General features: G+C 34.6%; 2 protein-coding genes across 4 annotated transcripts; both read right to left on the minus strand.

Annotated features, from left to right (window-relative positions):
• Positions 1-5136: 5136 nt before the first annotated feature.
• LOC148565984 (uncharacterized) lies at positions 5137-9541 on the minus strand. Of its 3 annotated transcripts, XM_088488178.1 has the most exons (5): positions 6644-9541; positions 6442-6540; positions 6265-6333; positions 5608-5786; positions 5137-5520 (listed from the first exon to the last, which is right to left on the minus strand). In XM_088488178.1, the coding sequence occupies exon 1, from the start codon at positions 8805-8807 to the stop codon at positions 7764-7766; it is 1044 nt and encodes a 347-aa protein (XP_088344304.1). In that variant the 5' UTR covers positions 8808-9541; the 3' UTR covers positions 5137-5520; positions 5608-5786; positions 6265-6333; positions 6442-6540; positions 6644-7763. The 3 variants fall into 3 exon arrangements, with proteins under 3 accessions (XP_088344304.1, XP_088344305.1, XP_088344302.1); XM_088488179.1 differs by having other exon boundaries at positions 5137-5497; positions 5608-6333; XM_088488176.1 differs by having other exon boundaries at positions 5608-6333.
• Positions 8846-9259, minus strand: LOC148565985 (putative pentatricopeptide repeat-containing protein At1g12700, mitochondrial). Its single transcript, XM_088487327.1, has one exon. The coding sequence runs from the start codon at positions 9257-9259 to the stop codon at positions 8846-8848; it is 414 nt and encodes a 137-aa protein (XP_088343453.1).
• Positions 9542-13853: the final 4312 nt, after the last annotated feature.

A 13853-nucleotide genomic window follows, 5' to 3' on the forward strand; every position in this document is an offset into this window, starting at 1 on the left:
TACTGCTTGCAGGTTATCAAAAGGAAAATTATCATCTATAGGAGTAGAATCATCCTTAATATGTTCAAGGCGACTCAAGTGGTCTGCTACTAAATTCTGATTACCACTCCTATCCTTTATTTCTAAATCAAATTCTTGTAACAGTAGTATCCAACGTATAAGTCTTGGTTTGGATTCCTTTTTAGCTAATAGATACTTTAAAGCTGCATGGTCCGAATACACTATTACTCTAGTACCAAGTAAATAAGCCCGGAATTTATCCAGAGCAAAAACAATAGCAAGAAGCTCTTTCTCAGTAGTAGTATAATTGATGAAAATACTAGCTTTTTCCATATGCAAACCATCCTTAGAAGAAAATCTAACAAGGTTCATGGGTTGCTAGTCAGTGATGGGTCTTGGTCTGATGATCCGGAAGTTTTGCAAAGGAAGGTTGTTCATTTCTTCAAAAATATTTTTTTGTTCTACTTAGCCTGTTGAGGTTAATTGCATGGGAGAAATTCCTATGCCATCTCTTAGCCAGGATGCTTGTGATAATTTGTCTAAACCAGTAACAATGTTGGAGGTTAAAGAAGATCTGGATAATATGAGCTCGTTCAAAGCTCCTGGGCCGGATGGTTTTCAAGTTTTTTTCTTCAAGGAATATTGGGATGTGGTGGGTCATGAGGTATGGCGTACTGTTCAGAAAGCATTCTTAGGGGAGACGTTAAGCCATTCTTTGTTAGAAACTTTGATTGTTCTTATCCCTAAGTGCGACCCTCCAACTAGATTGAAGGATTTTCGGCCAATAAGCCTTTGTAATGTAATTTATAAGCTAGTGACTAAAGTGCTGGTTAATAGATTACGACCATTTTTGGATGAGATTGTTAGCCCAACTCAGGGAGGGTTTATTCATGGTAGAGGAGCACCTGATAATATTATTGTCGTCCAAGAAGTTCTTCACTTTCTTAAGCGGATAAAGTCTAGAAAAGGAGCTATGGCTTTTAAGATTGATTTAGAAAAGGCTTATGATAGAGTTGATTGGAATTTTCTTGAGCACACTCTTGAATCTTTTGGCTTTCCTTCTCTAATTATTAGGCTTGTAATGAATTGTGTTCAGGCCTCAAATCTTTCCATCCTTTGGAATGGGAATAGATTGGACAGCTTCCAACCTCGCAGAGGGCTCAGGCAAGGAGATCCAATTTCTCCGTATTTATTTGTTTTGTGCATGGAGAGATTGGCGTGCTTCATTTCCAAACAAGTTGACGAGGGTATTTGGGATGGTGTGGCTGTTTCTAGAGGGGGACCTAGAGTTTCTCACTTGATGTTTGCAGATGACCTCCTCCTTTTTTGTAAAGCGAAGAAAAGTCAAGTTCAGAATGTTGTGCACACCTTGGAGTTGTTCTGTAAAGCTTCAGATATGAAGGTTAACATTGAAAAATCTAAAGCTATTTGTTCTAGAAATATCTCTAATAGAAGGAAGGAAATGTTGTCTGGTGTTTCTCATATTCCTTTTACTAGTGACCTAGGAAAATACTTGGGGGTGAACCTTAATCATCCTCGAGCTGCTAGATCTATTTTTTCGGACTCTTTAGAGAAGATCAAGAATAGACTGGCTAGTTGGAAAGGTCGGCTCCTTAACAGAGCAGGCAAGCTTTGCTTAATTAAATTTGTTGCTTTTTCTCTTCCTATTTATCAGATACAAGTGAATCTTTTTCCTACTTCGGTTTGTCAAAAGATTGATTCTGTGCTTAGACAATTCTTGTGGAAGGGAAAGGTGGGGGAGCATTGCTTAAATTTGGTCAAGTGGAGCAAAGTTGTCACTCCAAGAAAATATGGAGGCTTGGGAATTAGAGATACTCAATGCGTAAATTTTGCTTTACTCGGAAAGCTTGTTTGGCAATTATTGCATAATAAAGATAAGCTTTGGGTAAGAATTATGTTGGCAAAATATTTATCTGGGAGTTCTTGCTTTTCACCCAAATTTTCTAATAATGTTTCAAGCACTTGGCGAACGATTTATAAGACAATAGAAAAGCTTCGTGATGGTTTTGATTGGTGTACAGGCAGGATGTCTCAATCCTTTTGGTATCATGCTTGGCGACCATGTGGAACGCTAGCTCCTTTGGTTCCTTTTGTGCACATTTCTGATTCTCACTTGAAGTTAGAAGATGTCTGGCACCTTGGGCATTGGCGGTGGGATATTCTTTGCACAATGATTCCGGAAGAAGTTAAACTTGATTTGATGCTCTTTGATCCTATCAAGCAGGCAGGAGATAAAACAGGTTGGTTTTGGACAAATTCAAATACTCTCACCTACTCGACTAAAAGCGGGTATGAATGGCTATTGAAGAAGAAATTTGGCTGGAATGATAATGAAAATTGGCTTTGGCTTTGGCGCTTGAGAATACTGGAGAAGATAAAGTGTCTGCTCTGGCTTTGCCTCAACAACGGAGTTCCCACAGCTAGTTACCGGTTTCAAAGAGGTATTTCTACTTCTGATTTTTGTCAGAGATGTTATCTTGCTCTAGAGGATATTAACCACTGCTTTAGGACTTGCCAAAAAGCTCGTCAGATTTGGATTAGCTTAAATTTGGGAATGACCGTTGAGGACTCTAATTTGGATTTTGTATCTTGGATTCGTTCTAACCTCAACAAAAATGAGTTTCTCTTTGCAGCGGCCTTTTGGTGGATTTGGAGGGATAGGAACAATGACATCTTCCACCAAGATGATCCATGGAGTAAGGAGAAAATTGTTCACTTAGTTAAACATGCTGCTCGAGATTTTTCTAATGTTGTTATCTACCAAAAACATATTATTCCTTCTTCTTTGAAATATAACTGGGAACCACCTCCAATAAATGTCTGTAAAGTGAACTGCGATGCAAGCATTTTTGAAAATGAGCAATTAGCTGGCTTTGGATGTATTATTAGAGATAGCATGGGAATTTGGATAAAAGGTTGTTCTGCCAGTATACCTCTTTCTAGTGTTCTCTGTTGTGAGCTTCATGCTATTTGGAGAGGGCTTGTTATGGCTTGGGATTGCGAGTGCAAAGAGGTCATATGTGAAACTGATAATCTTGATGCGTTTCTTCTTGTTTCGCGAGGCACAACCAGCATGATTAGGAATGACTCTGATCTGCTTGACAAAATCAAAGAGATGCTCCAGCGCAATTGGACAGCTACTTTAGTGCTCATCCAGCGAACAGCAAACAGAGCGGCTGATTTAATGGCTAAGACTGCTGTTTTAAACAAGTAGGTGTATTTAGAGTGGTTACTGCCTCCTAATAATTTAGACATTATTATTAGAGAGGAGTACTACTCTTTTTCTTAGGTCTTTTTTCTTTGTGTTATGTTCAGTCACCAAAAAAAATTAATCAGAGTTAATTTTTGTTTCTACCTCTTGATAATTGTTTATTTATATTAAAAAAAATTATCAAACAATATTGACAAATCAACTTATCATTGAGAAAAGATTGAATGGAATAAATAAAAAATTGTCACCTAATAAAATATTGCACCCCATAGCTATTAGTTATTAGTTATTATCATTAAAATTAGGGATGCTAAATAATAATTTTTTACCGAGAAACAATGACCGCTCTTTAGGTCTGTTAATTTCAATAAATTTTTTTTAATGTGAATTTAAGGTTTAATTATTCTGTTGGTCTTTATAGTTTTGCAAAATTTTCAATTAAGTATTTATACTTTTTCTCTTTTTAATTGGGTCCCTACACTATTTTTTTTTCAATTAGGTCTCTCTTTGTAGTAATTGACTTAATTATATAGGAATCCAACTAAAAAAAATTGGTACAGAAACTCAAATAAAAGAAAAAATGTAGGAACTTAATTGAAAAAAATTTGGTGCAGAGACCCAATTAAAAAGGAAAAAAAAAGTATAGAAACCTAATTGAAAATTTTGCGAAACTATAAGGACCAACAGAGTAATTAAACCTTCATTCAACAACATATATTTCTAAACATGTTTTTTTTTTTGGTAAAATATATTTCTAAACATTAAAGACTTTGGGAAGCTTCAAAAATAATTTTTTTAAACTTTTGATTTATGAAAAGTAGTAATATTAATGTCTAATGCAATTTTCAAAAGTTTATAAGAGTTTATAGAAAAGTTTAAAAAAATGACTTCTTTTATAATATTATTACTTTTTATCACATTTCTATAAAATAAACATCTTTAAAATTAAAAATCCAAACACAAAATAACTTATTTATAAGCTACTTTTAATATAGTCATTTATTATTTAAGCTATTTTTTAAAAAAAATTTAATTAAACTGTTTATCCAAATTGAACCTAATAGCTACTACTATTTAGAGCTGCAGAAGACCAAATCTGAGTCCTGATCAATAAATCCCCTCCCTTCCCCTCCCCCAACGACCAAAGAGATTCTAATATACATCATTCCAAAAAAAATCTCACAAGAAGCAGAGAAAAAATATAACAACAACAATTAATAAAATTAAAAAAACACACAAAAAGGCTCTCGAGGCCCATCCATAGAAAAACTTCACTAATAATTTATCCTACAGAGGAAATAAAACTTCTGTAACGAAGTAGAAATAAATGTATCTACTCTAGAGTATGTCAGTTCATGTGAAGAAAAAAAAAAAGTTTCATTAGCATAACAATAACCTTTTATTATATCACATTTTTTTTACTTCTTTTATTTCACTTAAAAAACACTGATAAAAATTATATTTTATAGACAACAACTTACATGTAAATATTTTTATATAAAAATAATATTTAAAAATTATTAAATAATTTAATAAATTTAACTAAATTATTATCTAACAAATTTTAACTATTAATTTTATATAAAGATAATTTAATATAAGTTTATTTTATAACATTAATTAAAAAAAGCAAATTGAAAAGATATATTTTCTCTTTGAATAAATATTCAAATTGGTCCCTGAAAAATTGTCCGATTTTTAAATTGGTTCCTGAAAAATAAAATTAATCAGAATTGTCCCCAAAAGATTTAAAAATGGTCACGGTAGTCCTTCCATCTCCCCTCCGTTCATTCTGTCAGTAACAATATTAAATCTTGTTTATGTGGCCGTTAGTGTGTCATATCAGCATGACAAGTTGGTGCAGAATGGCTGATGACAAGATATGTTTAGAAATTTTTGTCAAATTAATTTAAAGAGAATAAACTCTAATCCCTTATTCTCGTTAAATGCCATTGTTGTTGCAGCAACAAATTCATTCTGCAAAGGCCAAAATTGTTGTTGAACTGTATCATGGGCAACGTCTAGTTGGCCAGAGTCAAGACAAGGATACAATATGGTTGAAAACTATGCATAATATAATATATAGTCCTGCTAATAACTTATAATCCTCTTGCTGCTGCTACATCTTAAAAGCTGGAGATTTTGACTAAACTTCAAAGCTACTTGGTACTGTACAGTGTATCAAAAGAAAGTTGATGCCTTTAGCCTTGGGCTATTTAAACTCTATATTTTTTTTTTGAGCGTCTTTTTGAAAGATTCTTGAGGCTGAAAGTTAAAATTGAAATGATCTGAAAAATGTAAAGTGGCCTTATAAAAAAATGATACAAAGAATGTACTCATAATAAATAAATGCAATTCATATTACTACTACATACCTTCTGAAGCTCTCATTCCATTCGTGGAGAAGGGAAAATGGGGTGAAGTAGACAGAGAATTTTGGACAAACTGCAATACTGCCAAACGTCTCCTTTGTATTTCTACAGTTCTAGAGGTTGTTCTTGCTCTTGCATCAGTTGTCTCCTAAGAGATCTAGCATTCCCACAACTTTTTGGAACTACAAAAAAAAATTGAATCCTCTTTTCTAGTAATGCAGATCATAAATTTCTTGTCTTTCTCTTGGAATCCTCTTTTCTTTCTCACTCTGTGTTTTCTTCCTTCTCTCATTCTCTCAAACCCTATTCAATCGACATTTTCTTGGCATATAGAACTAGTAATTGTATTATAAATTGAACATAACATAAGCCGAGGCTAAAGATAGGTATTCATCATCACAAAAGGATTAATATAACATGCCAAACATAATGAATTTTTAAACGGCAAGAAGCTCCTGGTTTTCCAAATTTTTTGTTAAAAGATAATAGCAAATGCCTCCATTTGTGTATGTTTGTATAGATTTAGAAGAATATAAAGCACAAAAAACATAAAAAATATGCAGCAAAATGTAGAACAAGAACATGAAAGAATGAATAATTCAGAAGGCAGAGGGTATGACACAGTATTTGAGCTTAGAAATGAGGATTATGACAGCTTACTGTTTCTGCAGTTGATCTGGAAGAAAGGAATGTACTGTGCTTCATTCTTGATAATCCAAAATCACATAACTATACGAAAGAAAAAAAGAAAGGGTGAAAAAAAAACAATTAAACCATATCTACAGGTAGCATTCAGCATGCTATCAAGAAAATTCAATCATGACAATTAGTTGACACCTTCACAACCCAATTTTTATCAACAAGAAGATTTTGTGGCTTCAAATCATGGTGTACAATCACTGGAGTGCAGTTGTGCAAATGGTTTATTCCTCAGGCCTGTAGATTCAAGAGATATATGTCACATCAACTGAGTTTCACTGATTATGGCAATAATTTGATTAATGAAACTACATCGCAATAAAAGAAAACAGAATCTTACAGTATCGAGGGCCATCTCAACTGCCTACGCTCATCTAATTGATTGTTTGGCAGATGAATTAGTCTGTACAAACTTCTTTTGCATAGCAAATATAAAGTTCAGACTTCAGAGTCATTAAAAGTAATCCTTCCAGAATAACATTAACCAAAATAATATATAAATACAAAGAAATTCACCAAATAAAATCAAATTCAATTTCAAAGAGTTCTGTATTATTTCACTTTTAACACCTCCGTCACAACAACACACAATGAAACTCCAAGCCAGTAAGAGTTTTTTTAAAATGCTAACAATCAGAGAGTCAGAGACAATGGAACAATGTCTACACGGGATCTTAGACAAGAAATAATGAGGTAATTTATCTAAGAATTAAGAGAAAAACATCCTCTGGAAAAGTACTTCATAATGTACATATTTTCAGCAGGAGCGATTTCCAAGCATTACAACTGAGTAGCAATAATTAAGTAAATGGCCAAAAATTTTGAGACAACTGAACCATATTAACCTTAACTCGATGTTGCTCAGGATGAAGAAAAAAGGGGACATGCATTTTAGAAGGTGGGTTTAATTTTAAGATGGAAGTGAAAACTATATAGCCTGAGAAGAAATCCTTATTACCTACTTAAATTTCCTTTTACAACAATTCCCAGAGGATTCAATCAAATAAACAATAGCTCATGGTTGCTTATGATAAAACAGTCATAGGAATTAGTTTGATATATATATATATTTGGTACCTACAAAGTTACGGAAAAATAAGTTGCACAACAGAATAACAGAACAAACAAGAAAACAAAATTTCCAATCTTTTTCGTTTTGCTTAGTTTGTAGCATGATAAATATATGATCTAAGAGAATAACAGTATAGATTGCTATAAAGAGATCTTAAACACTAAATCAGTAAGCTATAACTAGGAATATCATCTAAATAATCAATAAAGTAGTGGAATTAAAAAGGATCATAGCAATTGCAAAAATCGAAAGTGCACAATTATATTGATGTCATGGCATTGCCAAAGTCCTCTGACCTAACAGACACAGAATTTACAAAACTATGATACATATTCAGCAACAATGAGATGTAATTTCAATTTGAGTTGATGTATCTTATCTTCTTTTATCAATTCAATAAGCCTCTAGCAACCATTTCCCGAAGAAGTTTCTCCGCCATGTCATTCTCATTTTTTTCAAACAAAGCACGGATAACAGTTTCAAAAGTGACACCATCTGGTAAGCAACCATTGCCTTCCATTTTTGACAAGAGTGCCAATGCTTCTTCAAACAAGCCCTCTTTGCAGAGCCCATTGATAATAATATTGTATGTCCTCACATTTGGAGGATAGCCTTTAACGGAAAGATTTTGAAAAATCTCTTTTGCATCTATAAGTCTTCCACCTTTGCATAGGCCATCTATAAGTATATTGTAAGTGAATATATCTGGATCAATGCCACTCTCTTTCATTTGCTTGAATAACACAAGTGCCTTGTCAACTTGTTTGATATTGAACATCCCATCCAACAAGGAATTGTAAGTCACTACATTAGCGGGTGGACCTCTCTCGTGCATCTTGACAAGAAGCTCCAAAGCACAGGAGATTCTCTTTGATTTGCTCAAGCCATCAATAAGAGTGTTGTAAGTTACCGTGTTTGGAACCAAGTACTTACGACGCATTTCTTCAAAGAGACTCAAGGCTTCATCGACCATTTTACTTTTGCACAAGCCATTAATCATGATATTGTAACTTTGAACATTAAGTAACACTCTACTTTGGGCCATTGTGTTGAATACATATTTTGCCTTATTTACCTGATTAACCAAACAATATCCGTCCATTAAACTGTTATAAGTAACCACATCTGGTTTCACACCATGTTTTGTCATCACAGCCAACACATTTTTTGCATCTTTGATCTTTCCTTCCTTGCATAGCCCATCGATCAAAATACTATAGGTATGAACATCTGGAGTAATGTTTCTAAGCACCATATCACTTAACAAATCAATGGCTTCCTTATATTGACCCTCAAGACACAATCCAAAAATGAGAGAACTGTATGTGATAACATTAGGAGAAATTCCCTTAGCAAGCATTTCAGAAAATAATTGAAAAGCCTGACTTACAAGTGTATCCTTGCAGAGGCTATCAATAATTGCGCTGTACATGAAGACATTGGGAGCTGATGTTTGCCGTGGGATGTTTCTCAACACTTGAATAGCAGCTGATGTTTGCCGGTCTTACAGAGCCCATTGATCAACGTCCCATAAGTGACTTGGTTGAAGTGAAATCCATGAGCCAGCACTCTGTCATGAAAGCGCACTGCTTTTTCAACACTACCACAGAGATAGAGACCTTTCAGGATTGTTGTCAATGTTACCGTATCAGGTTGATAATCCATTCTGAAAATCTTGGCCAATACAGAGAAAGCAAGTGAAATACGACCCATGCCGCAACAACAATTAATTAGGATGTTCAAAGTAAATAAGTTGGAAGCGATTCCCCTGGCTTGCAATTGCTGAAAAAGGGAAATGGCGGTGGGGAAATGGTTGGTCTTGGCAAGAGATCCCAAAATCTTGGTGAATTGGATGATGGATGGAGGGCGACGCATAGAGAGCATGCGAGTGAAGGAATGAACAGCTTCATCAACTTGGCGAAGGGATGGGGGCTCAGAATGAGTGTGAAGGGATAAAGAGGAAGGGAAGGAAACAAAATTAGGGATTTGGAGAAGAGAATACCTAAAAATGAAAGTGATCCTTGAGGTTGAGGATGACACATTTTAGAGATTCGCACTTTCGCTGTTGTCTAAGTTTGAGGGAGTTTGCTAACTCTGCGGAAATAGTCCTCTGTTTCCAACACCCCCCATACTAATGAAAGGTCTCCAGACTCCAGTCCCGTTTTACTTGGGTTCTATTGATTTTTCTTTTATCAATTTTATGAATTGGATGTATATACCAAAATAAATTACAAGGCTTGGGGGAGTAATGGTTTCATTATGCTCGAGAAAAAAAGGTGATCCATCAAACAACGACATCAGCAACAATAACAATAAAATTTAATTTTTTTGTTAGTCTTTAATCAACTCTTTATAATTTAGGGTCCATTTGGAAATTCCAAAAGTTATTCTTTTTAGCTTTTGATTTATAACAAATTACATTAATAATGTTTGGTATAATTTTTTAGATAAATTTTTAATTTTTTAAAAAATTATTTAAGAATTTTTGAAGAAGTTAAAAAATGTGACTTCTTCTATTATCAAAAGCTATTTTGTCACTCCTATTTAATGCATAACTTTAAAACAAAGACTTTTATAATAACTTTTCAAACACAAAATAACTTATTTTAAAGTTGTTATTAATAAAAGTCCTTATATTTTAAGCTCTTTTTTCAAAAGAACTTATTTAAAAAGTTTAGCCAAACTAGCCCTTAATCAAATTTTTAATTAAATTTTTAGAATATAAAATTTATAATTAAATCTTTATTAATTATTATTTAAAGGTTAAATTACACTGTTAATCTCTATATTTTTACTAAAATTACAAATTAGTCTCTACACTTTAAAAATTTATAATTAAATTCCTGTACAAAATAAAATTTTGTAATTAAGTCTTCAATAATATTTACCGTAAAAAAAATACACATTTACCATAATATCATCTTCTTTCTCTTCTCTCTATTTTTCCTCCTCCTCTCTTATGCATTTTTGTTCTTCTTCTTTAACATTAATACGACTTTAACAACAACAATGCCGAAATCATTGCTGATGACCAAATTCATTAACACGGAGTAAAAACCAAAATTAACAGTAATTATACAAACTACCACAATAATGTATACTATTATCATTGTCACGGCCCAAAATGAACCATGACCGGCGCTCAGGGAAACAGTTTCCTAGCAAGCCTATCAAACTCAAATATAAATCAAATAAGAAAGTTACAAATATTTTAAAGAAATTTACAGTTTCTAAAACGAATAATTTCATATTTTTAATAAAAGGTAAAACAATTAGATATGGATGGATCCTGCCTGTGATATATGGAGCATATGACGTCTAAGAACTCAACAAAAATGAAGTACCAATTGCAGATCATTACTCTTGAATAGAAGGCTCACACATTCAAGTATTTGTTCCTGAAAATTATTTTTAGAAAAACGGAATGAGTTTTGCAACCCAGTGACCAGACAATACATCTATAATCGACATGAGACCATATATAAACATTATATCAAAAATAATTTTAATTAGAAAATAATAATTCATAATAATAAGTGAATCAATAAGGGAGTTCTCATACAGAAATCAAATCAAAAGTCCACACTTAGGCGGCTCCACCTCTATGGGTAGCCATTTCCTCTAGTGTGTCCGTACGGAATAACAGATCTAACGTGTGGCCTACACGTTAGGCTAGCAACGCCCCTGCTAGCTGAGGTCTGAGCCAGATGCATCTAGGTTAACGTCATAACCGCCGTTAACTACGGTTTTCTAATACGAGCCTCCCAAACCAATTCAAAACATATAATTTCAAACACAACAAATCTTTGATCTTACAAATATATAAGGTATCGAATCAAATCAAATCAGATAATATTTTTTTCATCCAAATCATATTCAATCATATTTTCTCAATCTTAAGGCATTTCAAAATATTTCACAATTCCAAAACAAGTGAGTACCAACAAAATTTCAATACTTCAAAAATACATATTCGAATAAAATCAAGTACTTTAAAACAATATAAAACTTCTTCAACATACATATAATCTCATAAAAATATATAGTCTCATGTGCATATTAAAATGAGTTTAACAAGGATAAGCATTTAGTTCTAATAAATCAATTAGTAAAACTAATTTTAAAATCATTTGATAATAATCTTTATAAGTATAACTAAGTTCAAACACCATATATCCAAATAATTATAGACGTAAAGCCAAATAATTATAAATGTAAAGCCTACTCACAACTTGGTCCCAGGGGACCGAAGAAACTGAAACCGGAGTGGCAAATTAAAAGGGTGAAGATGGTTGGAATAGAATGGATCGAAAGGACGTAGAATCTAGACCGAGGCAGTAGCAACAACTCCAACTAATCCCGCAGCAACAACTTTGTAATAGTCACAGCTATAGCGGCTGAAATAGAATGGAAACAAGGTAGCATAAATGGAATAGTAGCAGAGCAAAAGTGGAAACGATGCAAGTTTAAGGAAAAGACCTAAACCAAAACAAAGGCACTATTCGGCGGCGTTTTTCCAGAAACCACAACGGTGATGGCAACCTTAGCTCCGATAAGATGCTTAAACCGGAAGCATAGGACCAGCAACGGCGCCAGCAAGGAATGGCTCTGACGGCGGCCGCAGCTCGAATGTGACCTCCTTCCCCAGCAACGGCAGCAGCAGCGGCAACACACCACCGTTACCCCTCTTCCCGGCGACGAGTTCTGTTATATTCTCCTTCCCCTTTCGCGAAGTCTCTCCCTTCTCTCTCCTCGTGCTCTCCTCAGTGACGGCGACTTGGCATGGCGGCTGTTGAGGCTCAGCGGCGATGGAGACAAGGCGCGGCAGCTGTAGCAGTTTGACGGTAGCGAAGCAGAACGGCGGCAGTCCTTCTTCCTCGTCTCTTCTCTCGCGCTCGTCCCCTCTCTCAGAGGCATCTCACTCAGTTCTGGCCTCTGATGGCGATGCGACGGCGGCGAGCTGGACGTGGCTGGCAGCGACGCGACGAGACACGAAGGGCGAGCTCCAGGCCAGCGATGACGAGGCACGGCTCTCTCTCTCCTCGCATGGTGGCTCGGCGTGGACAGCTCTCTCCTTCCTCCTCCCTTCTCTTCTCACGGTCTCCCCTCTTCTCTCTTTCCCTTTTCTTTCTTTCTTTCTTTTTCCTTCAAGTCTGTGTGTGTGCTGTGAGGAAGAGGGTGTGAGGGGAGTGAGTGTGTGTGCGGTAGTGAGAGGTGAGTGTGTTAGAAGAGGGTTAGGGTTTGGTTTGAAAAAAAAGAGGAACAAGGGGTATTGTAGGGATTTTACATTCTACCCTCCTTATAGAAATTTTCGTCCTCGAAAATTGATATAATCTTCAAAACTTTACATGGTTTTAGCACTTTACCGAACATGAGAAATGAGCATAACGAGGTGCAAAAGTTACAAGATAGGATCCTGATAAAACGATGTCATTGGCCTTTCCCTACCCTCGTTCCCTTGACAACTCAGATATACATAACCCTCTTCACGTCGTTCGTCAATCTTTTCTAAATACAATCTTGGTTCTGTAGTACATATCCATGGTAGCAACCAGTCTTATGTCAAGTGTTCGAATTTCAACTTTCTGAACTTCCGCATCAGTAGCTGTGTCCTAAAGAACTAACGTATCGCTTGCTATATCTGAGAATCGCACGTGATATTGAAACAAACACGAGTATGTTTAAAAAGATTCTAAACTTAGGTAGAAAAGAGCAAACATCACAGATGGTGTTCGCAAGAATTCGGGGAGATGCGTAGGATCGCAACTAAACAAGGATATACAAAAACGGTGAAGCATGCCAAAAAGAGAATCAATCGCATCTTAGTAAGGAAATTTGAATCAAGAACTTTGATAGAACAATAAAAGAAAAGATGGTGTATGAAGTCAAAATAAGTTTATGTTGGATCAAAGAAGTACGAAGTTCACAAGAGATGGCCACTAAAATCAACGGTAATATTCACAAAGATTTAAGAGAATGACTAGAAACACAATTAAATAACACACAATCTTTTAGAATTAAAGAAGAGGAAGAACATACAAAGCCTAAAAATTTTATAATATTTATCGAGCAAAATAAGAACACTAGGACAAATGAAGTTAAAGAAAACAATAAGCAACAGCACTATAGGTAAGGAAAGCTAAACAGCAACAAACATACAACGTAAATAAAAGACCCATAACAATTATAAATCCAAATCCCAAGCAACAAGACAAAGACAATAACAGAGAGACAAAGCAAAACAACAAATAGAAGATTTGACCGCACCTTTTAGAAAGACAATGGTACAATTATGAAAATTAAAAACAGTAATTGTCACAAAAATTAACATCCTCATTTTCTCTTATCTAGAATTCTTTGACAAAGGCCATTTGAAATAATTATTGCCATAACCTTGAATATTAAGTATACTAGAATAAAATTTAATAGCTTTTGACTATAAATAAAAGACAAATAACGTAAATCATAATGAGAAAAT

This window comes from Arachis ipaensis, chromosome B5, assembly GCF_059453495.1.
Source record: "Arachis ipaensis isolate K30076 ecotype BB chromosome B5, ASM5945349v1, whole genome shotgun sequence".
NCBI lineage: Eukaryota > Viridiplantae > Streptophyta > Magnoliopsida > Fabales > Fabaceae > Arachis > Arachis ipaensis.

Coding starts and splice junctions, on each gene's coding strand:
- LOC148565984 (XM_088488178.1), bottom strand. CDS start 8,807: ATGTACAGCGCAATTATTGATAGCCTCTGCAAGGATACACTTGTAAGT.
- LOC148565985 (XM_088487327.1), bottom strand. CDS start 9,259: ATGCTCTCTATGCGTCGCCCTCCATCCATCATCCAATTCACCAAGATT.